A 20,416-nucleotide genomic window follows, 5' to 3' on the forward strand; every position below is an offset into this window, starting at 1 on the left:
TTCCTGAAAAACTGCCAGAGAGAAAGTTCTCACTTTTATCCACCTTCATTGTTACCTCTGGAGCAGCTCTCTCCATAGCAACTGAAAACTTCACTGGGCTGAAATAATCCTCTCCAGCTCCCAGCGCACAGGCAAAGAATTTTAAAAACGAAGGACTTTGTAACCACAAGATACTCTCGGAGGTTTGAGAGGCTGCACAGTTCTGGAAAAATAATTATTTATCTTTCTTCTGAAGGTAAGCACTGGGTTTAGAAATGCTTGTATCATCTGCTGTCATTTTAAAAATACTAACATAAGAATCTTAAACTCCTTTTTTTAGTAAGCATTAAAGTAACCCCAATATATTCGGCACTGCCCCCACAGTCATAATGAGCTCATCTCTGGGCCAGGATCTGACAGGAGATGCTGTTTTCATTTCTTAAGTAACTAGTTGAAGAGATTAATTTTTTTTCCAGGAAGCTGATTAGCTCTAAAGTCGTGCCCACCCTTTAGCTGAGTATGTGGCATTTTGAGGTCTCATGTGGCTTATGAGGTCTTGAAATCCTCTTGTTTTTTAAAGATAGTTTGTACTCTTAATAAACTGACCTAGAAAACGACCAGCGTTTTCTAGATGTTACTATTTTCTTCTAGTACCCTTCTTTGTCTAAAAGCTTCTAACTCGACATGATATTCATAACTCATTAACATTTATTTTCTCTTTACTTTTACTTACTTATTTCAGTAACGAAGACCACAAACCACTGGGAGTTTATCTCAACAATGAGATAAAATGAGAGTGTTTCCTGTCTCTGGTCTCATGACTTGTACCACCTGCAGGATAAACAGAAAAACTTATTCTTTCTCATTTTTGACTCTAGGCTGAGTTCAGAGCGAGGCGGTAGAATGAAATTCTTGGCTGTTCGACAGTTTGCAGGTCTACAACCACCATAGTTTCCTGTCGTTTGGGGGTTATAAATGACCCACAGGCCCCCTGTTGTTCAGAAAGAGCTTGTCATTGCAAATCAGCTTAGCCACCCAATTAACGAATCCTTTCAAACATGTTGCAGGCCCAATAATTAAAGCCTTTATTTTCCCCCTTTACCACAGAAATTCCTCTGGATACAAGTTCCTACCGTGAACCCTCACCCACCCATCTCCATCAAAGACTCGAGGTAAAGGAAGAAGGGAAATGTGCTTCTGGACAAATCGTTTGGTATTCTCGGTGCTGTCGTTCCTTCTGCTCAGCCTTGTTCCTTCTACTGAGACAGAAAACCCCTCCACCCAGGATGGTGGTGGCACTTGGAGTCCTGGCCAACTGACAGAAGTCCTCCGAGGTCTCTCTGCTGGTGACCACCCGCCCCTGAACCACTCACGAAGCTTCATCAAAGCATTGCTGGAGAAAACCGGCTGCCCACGCAGCACCCGCGGGATGCAAGGAGACTGCCATCTGGTTAGTGCCGTGGAATGGGATCAGGTACTGGGTAGGGCATGTTCACAAGAGAGCGACCGTCTCTAGCCATTTACTTCAGTCAAGCAAAATCGAAGGCATACCTTCCAGTACCCCAGGGTGCAGTGCGTTGTGGTACACTAGCTCCCATAGCTGGGAGTCAACAAGGCATTCAGCATGCCGCATAAAGCATTTAAAGACAGGGAGACTATCTTTGTCAACTTAAATGGTAATGTTCATGTAAGCCTGTCTACAACCCTTCTGCGGATTGAGAGGTATGGATTTGTGATGTGAACTGAGTTCTCTCTTCTTTCTGGTTTAACTAATCCTTTTTTGAGAGCTGGTGGTGAATTTGCACATGATTAGTTAGCTAGAGGCTATTTGTTTTCTGAGGCATAATAGTAGCGATCTGATATTTGCCTAATGTTGGATTTTTAAGTCCTTTCTCCTGGATATCGATTGGCTGTTTTCTATATATTTTTGCATGGCGGATAGTGAATGAATTGGATAATCATCTTCTCAAAACTGGGGAATCTGAGCTGAGGAAGGGGTGTTTCACAGGTAGAGCTAAAATGAAACCCAACAAAATATCCATGTTGGGGCTTCCTCTTCCAGAGATTGTGATTGAACTTGCCTGGGATGGAATTTTTAAAAATCTCTGCAGGCCACTTTAATGTATAGTCAGCGTTAATGTAAAACCAGCATTTAATGTGAAATCAGAATGTCTCCATTAGGGTGGGTGGGTAGCATGGGGGTGGGGCGGAGATTAACAGGAGTAGCACAAGAGGTAGGATGCATGTCTTAAAATGACCACAAAAAAAAACCCCAAAAACCTTCACCATCCCTTTCCTGACCGATGAGATTTTTCAGTATGAACCTACAAATAAATAAATAGAGATGCCAAAAAATTAATAAGAGAACCAAATAGCTGCCCCCCCCAATAAATTTTGGCAGACTTGCTCAATCCTGATTGGTTGTAGGGGGGACAGTTCTTGGCCAAGTGGTTTGTTTTTTTTCATGACAGAAGGGTCTTGCCATAGAGAAAATTTTTCTGTTCTATGCAAACAATAAATAATTCAATAATTAGTATAGTTCCCAAGGGTTCCCAGAGGCAACATGTGTTTCAATAGGCAACTCAGCTGTGATGACATTAATTGATATACATAGCAACATGAGACTTCCCACTGGAAATAACTAGGAGTCACATCTTATTAATGCCTTCTGAGAATTTGCTTCAGGGAAATGTTCTTCTCTAATGGCATGAAGTGCCTTATTGAGTCTGGTTGAATATTAGCTTAGTTAGGGAGAATGTAAATATGCAGACTTGACCTCCAATTTTTTGGGGGGGGGGAGGGGAGGAGTTGTTTTGCACTTTTTGGGTTCTGTGACATTATTGAGAGTTTGACTGAGTTAGCTCCTGTTTGAATTAGTTCCATCCCTAGGAATTAAAACACTCTTTAATAGTCTCACCCTCTTGCTATTTCTCTTTCTCTGTGAAACAGACTGAGGTTAAAAAAAAAAAAAAAAGGGAACTCTGAGATTAACCTGTTCAGAGGGCTACCATTCACTCGAATCACCCATAAGCGAGGAGCCACAAAGTCTCCCCGTGTCATTCGTAAAATGCCAGGGAGAAACAGTGGCCTATGGATTTCACAAACACCCACCTTCATGGCGCAAACCACAGGATTCAGGTTGTTGAGTCTTTTTTGTCTTTTTAGGGACTTTGTCCACTGAGAGGCAGCATACGTATTAGAAAATTTGTGGTAAAAAGAAGGCAGAAGGGCGAGTTTATATCCCTAAATGTCTGAAAAGAGGAAAGTGGGGAATCTTGAATTGGTAGGGAGGGGGAAAAAAAGTCCCCAATTTTATTTTAGGTCTACGTAAAAGCCGATTTTTTTTTTTTTTAATCTGAAATATTTGAGAGCGCTGGGCGTTTAAAAATAAATCCATTCAAGCTGCTGCCTTGGGAAATGAAAAGTCTTGCCTGATCGTGGCTTCTCTTTTTAATGAGAAGGGTTAGAATGGAGTTTTAATGAATTTAATGAAGGATTAAGTAACTCCAAAAGAATAAATGCTGCTTCTGTCATGAGAACCACGACCCTACCTGGAATACAGGCACGGCAAGGGGAAGAGACCCAGGTATCTGCCTGAGCCCATGACTGGCTCGAACCCTCGTTCTGGCACCTTCTAGCTGTTGGGGTATGCTAAACCTCAACTCCCTCAGCCCTAAGAGCGAGGCGGTGGTTCTCCCCTCCAGGAGCTCTCCGTGAGGACCACGCGGCCGTGATAAATGCCCTTGAATGCAGGAGCTCCAGTGCCCCCCACGCCTTTACCATCCCTGTACCTCAAGGAGATGTCCAGTCCCTCCTTTTCCAGGCACACGGGAGCCTGGTTTATGAAGCGCCCGCAGTGCTGTTGAGAAATAATAAGCCATTCCTTGGCATCCCCCTCCTGCTCATCCCGCAGCCGCCCTCGACTGTCCAGGGGCTTGGGGTTTTGAGCCAAGCCCTTCTCAGACACGTTCGAAGAGGAGAACCACTGCCTCGAGGTCTTGCATTTAACGTACACCCCTCCCCGAATTTGTCATAGTTGTCAGGGGGTAAAGTGTGAAAAGCATCAAGCTTTTTCTTAAGTTTATCTAACAAGTTGATCTTAACTCTTCTCCGTTAAGACTTTTTCTCAGTCAGAAATGCTACTAAATCCAGCACAGACCCCCAAAAAGCTAGTGCCTGCCGTTGGCCGACATCCTTCCAGACCTTTGTTTGGATAAACAAAGGAATAAAAAGAAATACAATTTCCCTCTTGTGTTTTATAGCCAATTGTTAGCACCCCCACAGCCCCCCAAAATACATCTTATAAAAATCTGAGAACTTTGAAAAAGGTCATTGGGTTTACTTATAATCCAGAATCAAACTCTACACATCTTTTGGGCTAAAACGCCTGCGGTTTATCCTGCAGGTGTGACAACTGCCTTATTCATGTAGAAGAGGAAAGATTTCATGTCCTTGTCACTGAGGCTCTCACCTGGCCGACACAAACAAGAGACAGAGCTGAATTAAGCAGCTCAAGGAGACAGTCCGCCTGGGCTACAGTGTGCCACAGAAAATTACTGCCAAGTATGAGAGCAGTCCATTTAATTTAGTAAGGAGGGCTTCTCGCATTTTAACTAGTCTTCCCCCAGCGTTTATAAAGTCTTAAAAACGAATTCCTGGAATCAAGGTTTTTTTTTTTTTTTTCTCTTCAAACTTGTGCTTCCACCCGACAAGATTAAAAGGAAAATCAATGGATTATTCCTGAATGAGCCCATTCTTCTTTAACAAAGAATCACTTCATCAGAGTCAGAGCTTTGGACAAATCTTGATGCCTATGGGGTGACAGTGTGTACACAGTTTTACTAAACATCCTCTCCCAAACCCAGCCGAGCCACTGCAAAAACTTGGGCAGATGAAACTAGTGGCGATGAACTGAAAATTTCAGCTTCCCTTGAACCCCGCCCTTCACCCCAGTGCTCAGAGGAAAATTCATGTTTTCTTAGGTTAGCTCTTCTGACGTTCCCTACAGCATTCTTTCTTCAAGCCACCACCTTCTGTAGGAAGGGACGGTGTCTGAGAATCAAGCACCGTAAAAAAGCGCCAAGTGTTCATCCCTTAGTCATTTGGTTCACCATTAAGCTTCCTTTTAGCAGACCTCAAAAAATTAAAGCAACATCGGTTGTTCCAGACAGACAAACAGACAAAATGAGCTGCTTCAACTACTTAAAAGTTTTCAAAGTCGAACCGATTTTCCTTCCAAATTGTATGCTTTTTGCAAACCCTTTCTGGAGTGAACGTCTGCAGGGCGACTGATGTTACCCTCTTCTCTGCTGCCCCATGTCACACCCCAACCATCCCAACCCTAGGAAGAGACATAGCAAGAGCATTGAGGAGAAGCCGCGAATGGGCAGGGGTCTCAGGCACCTCAGATGGGACGAAGGGTGGCCACGTCACTGTCGCGTGCTGTCACCCGTGCCGTGGCCACTCCTGTGGTCTGGTGGCTTCGTGGAGTTCCTGCTCTTCATGTTCTTGATGCTCTTCTCCTTGCCTACCCAGCCCCTCCAACAGCCTGAACAGCACTTGAGAGTCTGTGACCACGAACTCTTTCAACACGCTGGTGGTGCCGTGTGCTCACTGACGGATATCAGAGCCTTACCGAGCCCCCGGCCTCCTCACGGGCTGTATTTATTCCTACCAAACAGGAGGAAGAGAGAATTACTGGGTGAGGGGCTGCATGGCAAGTACGTAGTTGGATCCACAGCTTATCTTCTCCATGCCACGAAACAGTGGAATAAGAGAATAAAGTATATCACTGGCCGAGCAGGAGTTAAGATTGGACAACCACAGTTAGCTGTGTTTGCCTCCCCTTAGTTTTCATGTAGACTGTGGGTTCACCTTCCTCAGAAGGAAGAGTTTATACTTGATTTTGTGCAGCATCCTTGCATACTGTATAAATGTACCTATTAATTAATTCATTATACATTAAATAATTGAGTAATTGGTATTCTACATGCTTTATATTTGCAGAAATATTTGGCAGATTATTGTATAAGTTGGGGACTTTTTTTTTTTTAAATTTAAAATAAGGTTCCCACCATCGAAAAATTCATTATCTGGCACTTTTTCCAGAACCAATTAGATTTATACATTGAAAATACCTGAATCCATAAGGTGCTTAGCACTCTTTTGGACACAGGGCATCCAAAAAATGATAGCTAATATTACCAATACTTTGGTTTCAGGAGGTTATTTGGTACAAGGAATGGCTCTATTACACTTGTTTCAACTGATTTACTTTTTTGGGTCTCAGTATCAGTTCGGCCAACAGCTACCAAGCCACGGACCTTTCTCGTGGACTAGTGAGGGACAGAGAAGGGCTGCTGGTTTTGGCGGTGGAACTTAATTAATATTCAAATTGAGCTGGTCTTGTTGGGAAGCCTGTCTCTCTGCTGGCTAGTTCTCGTCCCCTTATAGCCGAGTTGGCATGAGACTGGAATCTGCGTGGCTTGTGAAGAATGTGATTAATGCTTTGCTTTAGAGATGGATGACATGTTTCTTTTTGACTCTGATGGTTTTTATCAGATGTTACCCAGTGGAGTACACAGAAGGCATGGGATTAGAACCCCTGAAGCTTCTATTTCAGAGAATAGATTGAAAGATGTTATAGTAATATAATATTATAATTATGGTGACAAGGTGGGCAAAATGGGTAAAGGGAGTCAAAAATATACCAACTTCCATTAATAAGATAATTAAGTCCCGGGGGTGTGATGTGCAGTGTGGTGACTACAGTTAATACTGTTGCATGTTTGAAATTTGCTAAGGGAGTAGATCTTAAAACATTCTCATCACAAGAAAAAAAATTTTTAACTATGTATGGTGACGGGTGTTAACGAGACGTGTTGCGATCATTTTGCAATATACATAAATATCGAATCATGATATTGTACATCTGAAACCAATATGATTCTATATATCAAGTATACCTCCATTACAAAACAGGTATTAGAGTAAATGGTCCCACGGTGGGACACATCCCTCCGGGACTCAGGACTTAGGTGCCTTCATTCTGAGCTCGGTGCCCTGTAATGGGCTGCTTCTGAGATCCTGGGAATTCTCTGGAGCTCCCCGACTGTCTCTCCAGAAAGGCAGCTCCCATCTTGCTGGGAAGGCGTCCCCTCTGCACCCAACGTGTCTGTCTCGTTCTCACTGTCCCACCACATAACCCCAAATACCCCTTTCTGCCATGTAATCTTTGGATCAGATGAGCCAGGTGTTTGTCTGTGAGTCGTGAAACATATAAAGCATTGTGGAAACAGCTTCAGCCATTCTCTTAGGTCGGATGAGAGAGGCAGGTGTACATGCGTTCCGTTTTCACACCTTGAAAGTGCCAGGCACTGTAGTAGATGCCGAGGCGAACTGTGCACAAAGCAGATGAAACTGGCCTTCATGGACCAGTTGTCCTCAGGGGGAGAGAGAAAAAACAAAAGAAAAACATAGTCATTTTAGAACGCTAGTGCTACGAAGAAAATTAAAAAATGGTGTATGCCAGAGCTGCCACTAGCTGCACTGTGGCTGTTGGGCACTTGATGTGTGGCTCGTCTGAATTGAGTGTGCTGGTCAGTGTAGAGTACACACCAGATTTCAAGACTCAGCAGGACACAAAGAATGTCAAAAAGCTCATTAGTAATTTTTTTCTTTAGCTGTAAGATGTAAACTGTCAAACTGTTTTCCAGGGTGTTGTACTGCTTTGCATTCCCACTGATATGGGTTACAGTTTCTCTGGATCTTGACAGCGTTTAGTATTGTCAGAGTTTTTCCTTTCCTTTTTTTTTTTTTTTTTTTTTTTTTTTAAAGCCATTCTAATGGGTATGTAGTGGTTCTCATCGTGGCTGTATTTTGTGTTCCCCTAATGGCTAATGCTGTGGAATATTTTTTCATGGGCTTATTTACCATCATCTCTTCTCTTTGGTGAAGTGTCTGGTCTATTTCTTAACTGAATTGTTTATTTTTCTACTGTTGAGTTTTAAGAGTTTTTCCCCCTATCCCTCCCACCCCTTTGTCAACCATCAGCTTATTTTCTATATCTATGGGCCTATTTCAGCTTTGTTTTGTGTATTGTTTTGTTTCATTTTTAGAGTCCACATATAAGTGAAATCATATGTAATTTTGACAAATTTTGATTCCACGTTGAAATAAATCTTGCATATAGAAGTTTCAACGATTATATATGATTAAAATATGATAAAAATATATGATTACTTTCACCAGTTCCTTTTTACTTTTTTAAAATATGGCTACTAGTAAATTTAAAATGCTACATGTGGTTCCCATTTGTGGCTTGCATTATATTCCTAGTGAACAACGGGATAGGGCTGGGGGCTTTCAGCTCTGGACGGGGCATTCGGAAAGCATCCATGAGGGGTGGCACTTTCAACTGAGACCAGAGAAATGAGGAGAACAAGACCTGAGAGAGTGGGTGGTGGGGGTGGGGGGAACTTGGTGGAACCGACAGAAAAATCACAGGGCAGAAGTCTGACGACAGAGGTGGAGAGAAGCTATCATGAGGTCTGGGAGGTAGCATAGGCAGGAGCCCGTCCAAGGAGAAAACTGCAAGGAGCATGGATTTCATTCTAAATGCAGTGGGGCGGCGTTGCTTTAAAAGCCAAAGAGGCTGGTTTTACTCAAGGTGGCAAATGGATGACTTGGGGCGCAGTAGGTGGAGATAACGGACCACTCTTAGAGAATAAGGACGTCCTGGGAGGGCATCACTGTTACGTAAAAGTCCAACCATGGCTCTCTTATTTGAATCTGGCTACTCACTTTCCCCTCTTATTGATATAGTTATGAGCAGCGGAGACTCCGTGGTCACTGGTGTTAGGAGTATTTGCTAAGCTTTGTCTCTGTTTTTGTTTCTTTTCATTTTTGTTTGTTTTCGTTTTCATTTTTTTTTGCCCAGTGCTTTGAACCAGATGCCCTGTTGCTAATAGCTGGAGGAGATTTTGAAGACCAGCTCAGAGAGGAAGTGGTACAGAGAGTTTCTCTTCTCCTCCTCTATTACATTATTCATCAGGAGGAGATCTGTTCTTCAAAGCTCGACATGAGCGATAGGGAGTATAAGTTTTACCTACACAGCCTCCTCAGCCTCCGGCAGGATGAAGACTCCTACTTCCTCTCCCAGAATGAGACGGAAGATATCCTGGCATTCACCAGGCAGCATTTCCACACTTCTAGAAGCCAGGTAAGAAAGGCAAAACTGCTAAGCGTCTCTGCTACTAAGACGCAGTCTGGGAGCCTTATTTTTCATCAATTATTTATTCCTGAGACTTTCGAGGACTTCTAACAGAAGTTAAGTGTTTGTGGTTTTTAGCCGTGGGATGTTAAGGGATGTAGTCTGAAATTCTGAGTCTAAAAGGGGAAACAGAGTGACTAATTATTGTAAGATGAGTTTGAGCCAGAAGTTGGGTGGGTGGGTGGGCGGGCAGGCCAGGTGACAGGGCAGCTCTCTTCTCCTGAGGCCTCCTGAGCAGGAAAGTAAGTGTGAGTCACAGCTTATGATCCGTCTCCAAGGATGAACCCATCGAGGTCAAGCCACTGTGTCTATTTGTCTTGCCTTCTGGCTGGGAAAGGAGAAAGAAAAACCAGTTCGAGAGAGATGAATTAATTATTTCACCAAAGCGGCAACTTGCAAAAAGGATGATTCATGACAGCGCAGATGATATCTGCTTTGTGGTTTGAGGCGGGCTGCATAAATTTGGGGTGCCTTCAAGTGCTTCTCTTCTCTCGCAGCTCCCACCCTTAGGAAATGGCCCTCGGTCTCCTTTTGGCGCCATCATTATCCCAGAAAACCTGGCTTTCCAGTTACTTTGTTACATTCCACTTTGCGGTGGGAAAGGTTGAGCAGATACATTTCTCTAGACATAAGAAACTTTTTAAAAATAACATTTTGAAGAGTGTGGGAAAATATATATATTTTTTCCCTTGAGATATCCATCGATATGCGTCTTAGTCCGTTTGAAATGTGGTAAACTGTGTATCTTATAAACCATGGAAATGTGTTCCTCACAGTTTTAGGTGGTGGGAAGTCCGAGGTCGAGATGCGAGCAGATTCGGTGCCTGGTGTGAACCCCTTCCTGGTTCACAGGTGTCGTTTTCTCGCTGTGTCTTCACATGATGGAAGAGGCAGGGAGGTCCCTGGGGTCCCTATTATAAGGGCAGGAATCCCATTCCTGAGGGCTCCGCCCTCATAACCTCATTACCTCCCAAAGACCCCACCTCTTAATGCCATCGCATTAGGGGTTAAGATTTCAACATGTGGGTTTTGGAGGGACACAGACATTCAGACTATAGCAACATATATTGATGAATTTGATTTTTGGCCTCAATTCTGGCTCCTAGGAACCCAAAGGTATCATGCTTCAGCTTACCGGCCAGCAAACACATCCTCTAATTTGCTCTAGATATGTTTAATTTTTCTCGTTATTGGCAGGACAAGTGGAAAAACTATTTCCTAAGGACTCTGTGAACATCACTTCAGTAGCTAATCTCAGGGATCTCAAAATCTGGCCATGTTTTTTGTTTGTATTTCCAATTGAGAAAATGAGGTTCCTTCATAAAATTTCATTTTCTGCTTAAGTAAGGAAGCGTGCCTACATATCATTTCCCCAGTGCAACATCTGTACAAGACTGGTTCAGATTAGCCACCGGGATTCTAGTCATCCTATCTGCTCCCGCCTTTTGACGTTTGATGCGGATAAACTGGAAATGGAAACCCAGCACTCAAAAAAGCAGAGGATGTGTGTATATTCAACACAGATTTCTGGGCTTCTAAGTGTTTGTGAGATTAAACATTTCTATAACAGAGTAAAATAATTCAATATTACATGCAGACCTACTTTATCCATCTATTCAGTCAAGAATTGAGCTCTTGTTGAGTCGTGACCCTTTGTTAGGCTTCTCCTGCCTGGACTGTTCCTTCCTCTTCCTCCTCCAGATCTTTTGGTACCCTCCACGGCCCCACCTTCAGTTTTTCTTTTACTCACTCCACCTAGTCTTGCTGAATAATATCCCCTGACAACTTCACGCACAACTAAATACTGATTGCATTAATTCTGCTGTCAGCTCAGCTGCAGACTCATTCATACATCAACCTGGCAGAAATCTCCATCTGGATGTTTCCTTGGCACTTGAAACTGAGTAGTGAAGTCTAAAGCCTTACTTTTTCCTGAACCCGTCCTTTATTTGGTGTTGCTTATGTAGCTCTTGAAACACTCTCTACCTTGGGCTTACATAATACTGCACATTGTGATTTTCTTTTCATCTCTCTGGGCCCCATTTTCACCTATGCAGGCTCTCCTTTCTCTGCGCTACTTTTAAGCATTATTGCTCCTTAAGGCTTGGTCTTAGCCCCTGCTCATTCCATATGTTTTCTCCAGGCTAGAGCATCTATTCATCCATGTGACTCACGAAAGCGTATCTCAATTCTAGGCTCCTCCTCTGGACTCCAGACCCACATATCCTACACAGCATCAGTTTTTCTTTTTTTAAAAGGATATTGTGAAGGTAGCTCACACTGAACACATTCAAAATTAAGGTCATAAATTAATCTGGCCAGACCTGATCCTTTTGTATTACTCCACATATTGGTAAATGGCATCGTCGTGCAGTCAATTGCCCAACTAGAAATTTAATTTTCTGAATTTCTTCCCACTTCATGTCTAATCCACCTGCACATCCTACTGCTGTTACCTCCTGAAGATCTTCTTAACCTGTTGACTTTTTCCCGTTATCATCATCACTGTCTTCTGCTTGGACCACTGTAATAGTCTTCTACCTGTACTATTAGTTAGTAATCACTTGGAGTCTCTTTCTAATTTCTTCATTCTCCACCATGTGGCCAGAGTCAACTTATCAAAATATAAATCCAATCGTACAGCCTCTATTCCCATCTTTTGCTCAAAATCCCTCTTTGGCTTCTTTTTGATTTTAGGATAAGGGGCTCCATTACCTGCCATACACTTTCACCATGTTCCCGACCCCCTCCGCCTGCTCCAACTACTGCCCTCCTTCCAGCCCTTCATATTCACATCCTCTCCTGCTACAAGAACTGTGCCCATGCTGTTTCTCCTGCCTGGAGTGTTCCTTCCTCTTCCTCCTCCAGATCTTTGAGATTGTCTGTGTGTCACAATCTCAAAGAAGCCTTCCTTGATCTGCCTGACTGCAGAAGAGGTGTCTCTATTCACCCTCATTGTACCATGTGCCTCTTCTTCAAAGCCATTACCAAAATCGTCATCTTATATTTGATTACATTTTTATTTTATTAGCAATACTAAACTTTAAGCTCCCCAGCAGGGAATGCTTTTGGTTTTGGTCATCATTGTATTTCTAGCACCCAGGAGAGTACCAGACACAATTTGGATATTCAGAAAAAATTTGGGGAATATTGGGTGGCACGACCATTGTATAGTTGTCATACCCAGTGACCTGACTCAGTTTTGATTCTCTATACTCCTTCATATTGTCCTCCAAGTCCTTTAGTCTAACTTCTTAGTATTCCTCAAATGTATCCACTTCTTTCCATCTCTAGAGCTACAATTTGAAGTCGAGAACTATCTTGGATCCATAATAACTTCTTAACTAGACTTCTTGCCCTTCAATTCTACCCCTGTCAATCCATTCAGTATTTTGCCACCAGAGTGAATAGTTTTATAAAATATCTTATTGTATTATTCTCTTGTCAATGGCTCCCTTGGAGTTTTCAGGGGAAATTTTTTCATAGTATTAAATATAAGGCTTTCCTTGGTCTGAATCTTGCTACTTTTTCCAGCCTACTACCTATCAGAAGTGCTGCTAGACACAGAACAACAGTAATAGCTGAGATTAGCTGACTCTGTCCTGTGTGCCAACTACTATGCCAAGTGTTTTGCACACATTATCTCTTCTAACCTTAATAACTTTTGTAGTGGGTAGCATCGTCTCTTTTTACAGATAATAATCATTTGTCCAAGATCACCCAGTTAGAAATAGCAGAGAGAGCAGTAAAGCCTTATCTGTCTGTCCCAAGCACTATGCTATGGAACTTACTTTGATGATATGGAAGTCCCATCACCATCCTGGGTTTCAATTGACTTCTATGTGCAAGAGCAAGGCTACTGAAGAGCGTAGGCTGTGGAGTCAGATCTGAGCACCATCAGGACTCTGCCCTTTATTGACTAGTTGGTCGGTGAAAAAGAGTATCCACTGCACAGAGCTTTGGGAGAATGAAAAGAGAGTATATGTGTAATGGGCTGAGCATAGTATTCGGCACAGAGTAGGCACTCAATACATATTTAAATAAATGAATAGAAATGCTAGTGGGATGCAAGGCAAGATTCTCACCTCTTAAATGCTTATCATTTCATTGAGGGAGCATTGGCGTGCACAGGAAAAAGGTCCTATGTCATAGGTTTTATGTGCTATGGGAATCCAAAGAACACAGCAGCTTTGATTTGCAATCAGCATACAGTGAGCTCAAAGCAGATGTGGAAGATGTGCTCTGTGATGATACAAGGCAGCAGAGCCAATGTGAGTCAAGGTCGGGAATATAGATTTGAAAGTCATTACACTGCAGGCTGTACTTGAAACTGGAGGGAAACAGTTTACCAAATGTAAGGAAGTAAACAGTGAGAGCAAGAGCTCTCCTTGGAGAAAACACATCTTTAAGGTTGTAATGAGAAAGGTTAGACAAATGAGGACCAGTGGGATGGGAGAATATTCAGTGTCATGGCAGATAAAAGAAACACATATTTTCCAGATAGAGTTATATCTCAGACTAAAGAATGACAAATAACCATATTCCCACAGATAGTTTAATCCTCTTTCAGATGAAGAACTATCCCTTGTCTTTGGTGAAATCCTAGAGACGTTTGAATCAAATTAACTTGAGGAGATTAAATTTTCTTTTTCCTTTGTATCTGATTCCAGTGTATGGAAACCCAAACGCTGCAGAGAAAGTCTGGAATCCTGAGCAGTAATGGCGCTGATGAAAATACACTTCCTCGGCTGGCGGCAATGATCATTGCTTTGTCCCTGCAAGGCGTTTGTCTGGGGCAAAGAAACCTGCCTTCCCCAGACTATTTCACAGACTATATTTTCAGTTCCTTGAATAGTACGAATACTCTCCATGTGTCGGGTAAGGACGTTTTTCATGAATTTAACTTCCAAGTCACACCTGCTAAATAAATCGTGCCAAAAGGAAAGACTGACACTTTTCGATGACTAAACATGTTCAGGTATGTTGTCAACACCATTTTATCTTGGTGTGTAGTAAGACAGCTCAGGTGGCCTTCTCAAGGCAAACGTACCGTGGTGATATTTATGTGGTGCCGAAGCAAAAATATGGACTCGGCTCATGTCTGCAGTGATGATGAAATTATGGGTGTGGAGGGGAAGGGAAAGCTTTTGATGATCTGTCACGAATACTAACTGAACCTGTTCCTGCCTGGTACATAGGGCTGAGCCAGGGGTGACAAAATAACATGTAGAATGATGAAATAGTATGCCCAATGGTGCAAGAGCCTTGGTAGCAGTTTGCTTGTAATCATAAAAGTGTCATTTAATTTAATTTAATGTGATTATTTTATTCATTTATTTTCATAGTCTATTACATTATCTGAGGAATAAGTGGAAGGTGGCATCAGAAATGAAAAGCATTGTCTTTGTTATAACAGTAAGAGGGAAATGAAGGTAGATTTTAAAAAGAAGGTTTTTATTTAAATAAATATCATCTAGTTATCAGAAAACAGGTTTCTAGTGGAGGCAATTCTTAGAAATAGACTTTGTGTGATAGATACACCTTTTAAAAATTTTTCAATTAGAATTGACATTCAATATTATTTTATATTAGTTTCAGGTGTACAGCATAGTAGTTAGACATTTATATAATTTACAAAGTGATCCCCTCACCTGCCCCCGTTAAGTCTGCCCACCTGGCACCCTACACAGTTATTACGATGTAATGGACTATATTCCCTGTGCTGTACTTCACATCCTTGTGACGATTGTGTAACTACCAGTCTGTACTTCTTAGTCCCTTAGTCCCCTTTTCACCCAACACCCCTCCCACTTGGCAGTCACGAGTTTGTTTTTTGTATCTATGAGTCTGTTTCTGATTTGTTTATTTTTCTTCTATAGATTTCACATTTCACATTTCACATTTAAGTGAGATTATATGTTGTCTTTGTCTGACTTATTTCACTTAGCATTATACCTTCTAGGTTCATCCATGTTGTCACAAATGGTAAGATTTCTTTTTTTTTTTTTAATGGCTGAGTGAGATTCCATTGTATATATGTATCACCTCTTCTTTTTTATTTTTCAAATTTTTATGTTTTTATTTTTTCAATTATAGTTGACATATAATGTTACATTAATTTCAGAGATTAAACATTTATATAACTTATAGTGATCATCCCAGTAAATTCAGTACCCACCTGACTCCATACATAGTTATTACAATACTACTATATTCCCCATGCCATATTCTATATCCCCGTGACTATTTTCTAGCTACCAATTTGTACCTCTTAATCCCCTTCCCCCTTTATCCATCCCCCATCCCCCAATCTGACAACCATCAAAGTGCTCTCTGTAAATACAACCTTGTTTCTGTTGTTTGTTTGTTTATCCTGTTCTCTAGATTCCACATATGACATTTGTCTTTCTCTGCCAGATTTATTCCACTCAGCACAATACCATACTCTAGGTTCATTTATGTTGTTGCATATGGCTAGATCAAATTCTTGTTTATGGCTGAATAGTGTTCCATTCTATATATGTATCACTTCTTTATACATTCGTCCATTGATGGATACCCAGGTGGCCTCCATATCTTGGTTATTGAAAATAATGCTGCAATGAATATATGTATTCACATGGCCCTTCAAAGTAGTGTTTTGGGTTTCTTCAGATAATTACCAGAAGTAGGATTACTGGGTCCTTTTTTCTCTCTTGTTATAGTCTTTGTTTTAAAGTCTATTTTGTCTTGTATAAGTATTGCTACCCTAGCTTTTTTTTTGTTTCCATTTTCATGCAACATCTTTTTCCATTCTTTTACTTTCAGTCTGTATGTCTTTTGATCTAAAGTGAGTCTCTTGCATATGTAAGGGTCTTATTTTTTGTTTTTTTCACGCATTCTGCCACCCTTTGTCTTTTTATTGGAGCATATAGTCCATTTACATTTAAAGTAATTACTTTAATGATAGGTATGTGTTTATTGCCTTTTTGTTATTTTTTTGGTTCTTCTCTATTCTTTTGATCTCTTTCCTTTTGATTTTTTAAAGTTTTTTGTTGGATTCCTCTTTTTTCACTTTTTGCGTATTTTTTGTATGGTTTAGGTTTGTGGTTACGAGGTTCACATAGATCCATCTATATCTATAACAGTTTATTTTAAGCTGATGGGAGCTCTATGTAGGTAAATAACTGCTTTTCTCTTACTGCTTTTAAGATTCTCTCTTTGTCTTTAACCTTTGGCATTTTAATTATGATGTGTTGGTGTGGGCCTCTTTGTGTTCATCTTGTTTGGGACTCTCTGTGCTTCCTGGGCTTGTATATCTATTTCCTTCACTGGGTTAAGGAAATTTTTCAGTTGTCATTTCTTCAAATAGGTTTTCAATTCCTTGCTTTCTCTCTCCTTCTGATATCTCTATGGTGTGAATGTTAGTACACTTGATGCTGTCCCAGAGGCCTCTTAAACTATTCTCCTTTTTTTGAATTCTTTTTTCTCGTTGCTGTTCTGATAGGGTGTTTTCGGCTACCTTACTTCTAAATCGCTTATTAGATCCTCTGCTTCATCTAATCTACTGTTAATTCCTCCTAAGATATTCTTCATTTCAGTTATTGTATCCTTCATTTTTGACTAGTTCTTTTTTATGTCTTCTATCTCCACTTTTATATTTTCTGTTTCTTTGTTAAAGTTCTCACTGAATTCATCTATTCTTCCCCTAAGTTCATTGAGCATCCTTATAACCATTGTTTTGAACTTTGCATCTGGTTGTTTGCTTGTCTTGATTTTGTTTATTTCTTTTTCTGGAGCTTTGTTCTCTTCTTTCATTTGGGACATATTTCTTTGTCTTCTCGTTTTGGCTGCCTACTTGTGTTTGTTTCCATGCATTAGGTAGGGCTGCTATGTCTCCTAATCTTAGTAGAGTTGCCTTATATAGTAGGTGTGCTGTGTGTCCCAGTGGCAGTCTTCCCTGGTCACCTGAGCCTGGTGCTCCAGGTGTGTCCCTTGTAAGGGTGGTATGTTTCTCCTGTTTTAGTTGAGTCTTGCTTGCTGTTTGTTTGTCAGTGGGAGAGATTGACCCTTAGGCTGATTGGTTGTGATGACTGGCCATGACCAGTGCAGGAGCTCTTACATAAGGGCTGACCCTACAGAGTAGGATTTGCTTTAGCAGGGCTCTGGTCCCTGCCTTGTCTGCCTTTTCGGGGTCCTCAGATGGGAACCTGAGCGGTGCTCCAGCTCAGACCGAAGCTGGCTACTAGGAGCGCAAGCCAGGGCCTCCTGGGAGGGACTCTGTCACAGGCTAAGTTCAGTTGCAGCCTGCCTGGGGCCACCTTGTATGAGCCACCAAGCCATCATCAGATAGCTGGCACCCATACTGGGCTTGGAAGTGCCTCAAGAGGCGAAGCTATAAACAGAGGTTGCGGCTGCTAGTGCCTGGCTTGGGGCTGCTCAGCAAGAGGTACCGGGCACGCTGAGGCCAGATGCTGCTTGTTTAGGTTTTGTGAACCTTGGCAAGATTTTAGAAAAGTCTAAAGCATGAGCTGTTTGTATAGAAAAGCCACTGGAAGTAGGTTGGGTGGGTGCAAGTTGGGAGGTGTGGTGTCTCAGGGGATCACCAGGGCAGGGCGACCAGTGTGAGCTGTGTCAATGGAGTCCCAGATAGGGTACCCGCCTGTGTCTGCAAGCCAGGAGAAGGAGAGCTCAACAAAGGAACAGTGCCCTCTGCCAGACAGAAGAGAAAGTTGCCCATCCAGCCCTTGCCCCGAAGCCAGAAATTCAGTTCCTCTTGTATGTCCCTGGTGCCTTTTGAGCTGTTGCCCCAGGGCTGGAGCTCAGAGCGAGTGAGTCCATCACCAAGTAAGTTAGTATGTTTGTGCAGGGCCCTTTAAGAGGAGTGCCTGGGACTCCCCCAGCCCTTCGTCTCATTCAGCCACAATCTCTGTTGGTTTTCACAGCCAAAAGTTGTGGAGACTTCTCTTCCAGGCACTGGAATCCTGAGCTCGGTGTAGGGCTGGGACTCATCATTCCTCTGGAGGGGACTCTGCAGCTGAGATATTTCTCCCAATTCTCAACTGCCATTGGTGAGAGTAGGATCAGCCCATTTTGTATCTCTGCCCCTCCTACCATGTTTGAAGTGTCTTCTTCCGTGTGTCCCTAGCTGTAGGACTTTTGTTCAGCTAGACTTCAGGTGACTCTCCGTGGTGGCTATTCTGTACTTTAGTTGTAATTCTAATGTGGTTGTGAGAGGAGGCGAACAAAGCATTTACCTGCTCCAATATCTTGACCGGAACTCTGTGACACCTCTTTTATATCCAGTAGTCTATTGATGGGCACTTAAATTGCTTCCATATCTTGGCTATTATAACTAGTGTTGCAGTAAACATAGGGGTACATAGATCTTTTTGAATTAATGTTTCGAATTTCTTCGGATAAATACGCAGAAGTGGGATTGCTGGGTCATAGGTAGTTTCATTTAATTTTCTGAGGCACTTCCTTCCTGTTTTCCATAGTGGCTGTACCAATTTGCAGTCCCACCATCAGTGCATGAGAATTTCCTTTTCTCCACAACCTTGATAACATTTGTTTTTTGATATTAATGATAGGCATTCTGATAGGTGTGAGGTGATATCTCATTGTGATTTTAATTTGCATTTCTCTAATGATTAGTGATTTTGAGCATCTTTTCATATGTCTATTGGCCATCTGTATGTCCTCTAGAAAAATGTATATTCAGATCCTCTGCTCATTTTTTTGTTAGATTTTTTTTTTTTTTTTTAGTGTTTAGTTGTATGAGTTCTTTATAAATTTTGCCTATTAACCCCTTACCAGATGTATTGTTGGCAAATATCTTCTCTCATTCCGTAGGTTCTCTTTTCATTTTGTTGATAATTTTCTTTGCCGTGCAAACCCTTTTTAGTTTGATGTAGCCCCACTTGTTTATTTTTTTCTTTTGTTTCCCATGCCCAAAGAGATACATCAGAAAAATTTTTACTAAGAGCAATGTCAGAGAGTTTACTGCCTATTATTTCTTCTAGGCATTTTATGGTTTTAGGTCTTACATTTAAGTCTTTAATCCATTTTGAGTTTATTCTTGTGTATGGTGTCAGAAAGTGGTTCAATTTCATTGTTTTGCATGTATTTGGTCAGTTTTCCCAATATGATTTATTGAGTAGACTATCGTAAGTTACCACATTGTACGTTCTTGCCTCCTTTGTCATAGGTTAAATGACCATATGGGTGTGGATTTATTTCTGGCCTATCTATTCTATTCCATTGATCTTTGTGTCTGTTTTTATGCCAGTACCATGCTGTTTTGATTACTATAGTTTTGTACTATGGTTCGATATCAGGTAGTATGATACCTCCAACTTTGTTCTTCTTTCTCACGATTGCCATGGCTATTCGGAGTCTTTTATGGTTCCATATAAATTTTTGGCTTATTTGTTCTATTTCTGTGAAAAATGCCATTAGTATTTTGATAGAGATCGCATTGAATCTGTAGATTACAATTGTCAATATTATTCTAATTAGTGCTCAGATTGTTTTCTTTTTGACCAATGAAATTTTATTCAACTTGACACCTAAGTCTTTTTGACAAAGACTTTAAAACATTTTATATTTTCTTGCTCTCCAGTATGTGCTGTTTCAGGGTGCATTTCCTGCCTAGGCCTGGAAACAAATCAAAATATTTGTTTCACCAAATATTTTTACCTTTACATAAACAAAGTAATCAAACTTTTCTCTTATTGCTCTTGGATTTTTAGTGATAAAGTTTTTCACATTCCCAGATTATAGAGAAATTCACCCATGCTTTCTTCTAGTACTTGTATGTTTTCATTGCTGATCCATTTTGGATTAATTCTGATGTATGTTGTAAGGAATAAGATCCGGGTTATTTTTATTATGTGACTATCCAGTTTTCCTTCTACCTCTTATTGCAGTGAAAATTATTTCCTCCATTGATTTGAAATGCCACTTTTATATAATATAGTAATAAACACAATTAGGAATGTTTCTGTTTTCTATTTTGTTCTGTTGTCTCACTTTATTCACATGGCAATACCATTCCATTTTACTTATAGTGGCTTTATAGTGTATTTTAATGTCTGGTAGAGCTAGCTTTCTGCAATACTCTTCTTTTCAGGAAATTCCTGGCTTGTTTATTTCTCCTAAAAAACATCATCAAACTGTCAAGCT

At 41.2% G+C, this 20,416-nt stretch overlaps 1 protein-coding gene across 1 annotated transcript in view; it reads left to right on the forward strand.

The window, feature by feature from the left end:
* The first annotated feature begins 950 nt into the window (after window positions 1-950).
* Window positions 951-20,416, forward strand: part of SLC39A12 (solute carrier family 39 member 12) — a 69,326-nt gene continuing 49,860 nt past the window's right edge. Inside the window, exons 1-3 of the mRNA XM_006906992.1 lie at window positions 951-1,429; window positions 8,918-9,199; window positions 13,921-14,128. Of these exons, the coding sequence (XP_006907054.1) occupies window positions 1,169-1,429; window positions 8,918-9,199; window positions 13,921-14,128 (751 nt within the window). The 5' untranslated portion in view covers window positions 951-1,168. The remainder of the gene's footprint in view (window positions 1,430-8,917; window positions 9,200-13,920; window positions 14,129-20,416) is intronic.

This window comes from Pteropus alecto, unplaced genomic scaffold (genome assembly GCF_000325575.1).
Source record: "Pteropus alecto unplaced genomic scaffold, ASM32557v1 scaffold11, whole genome shotgun sequence".
Classification (NCBI taxonomy): domain Eukaryota; kingdom Metazoa; phylum Chordata; class Mammalia; order Chiroptera; family Pteropodidae; genus Pteropus; species Pteropus alecto.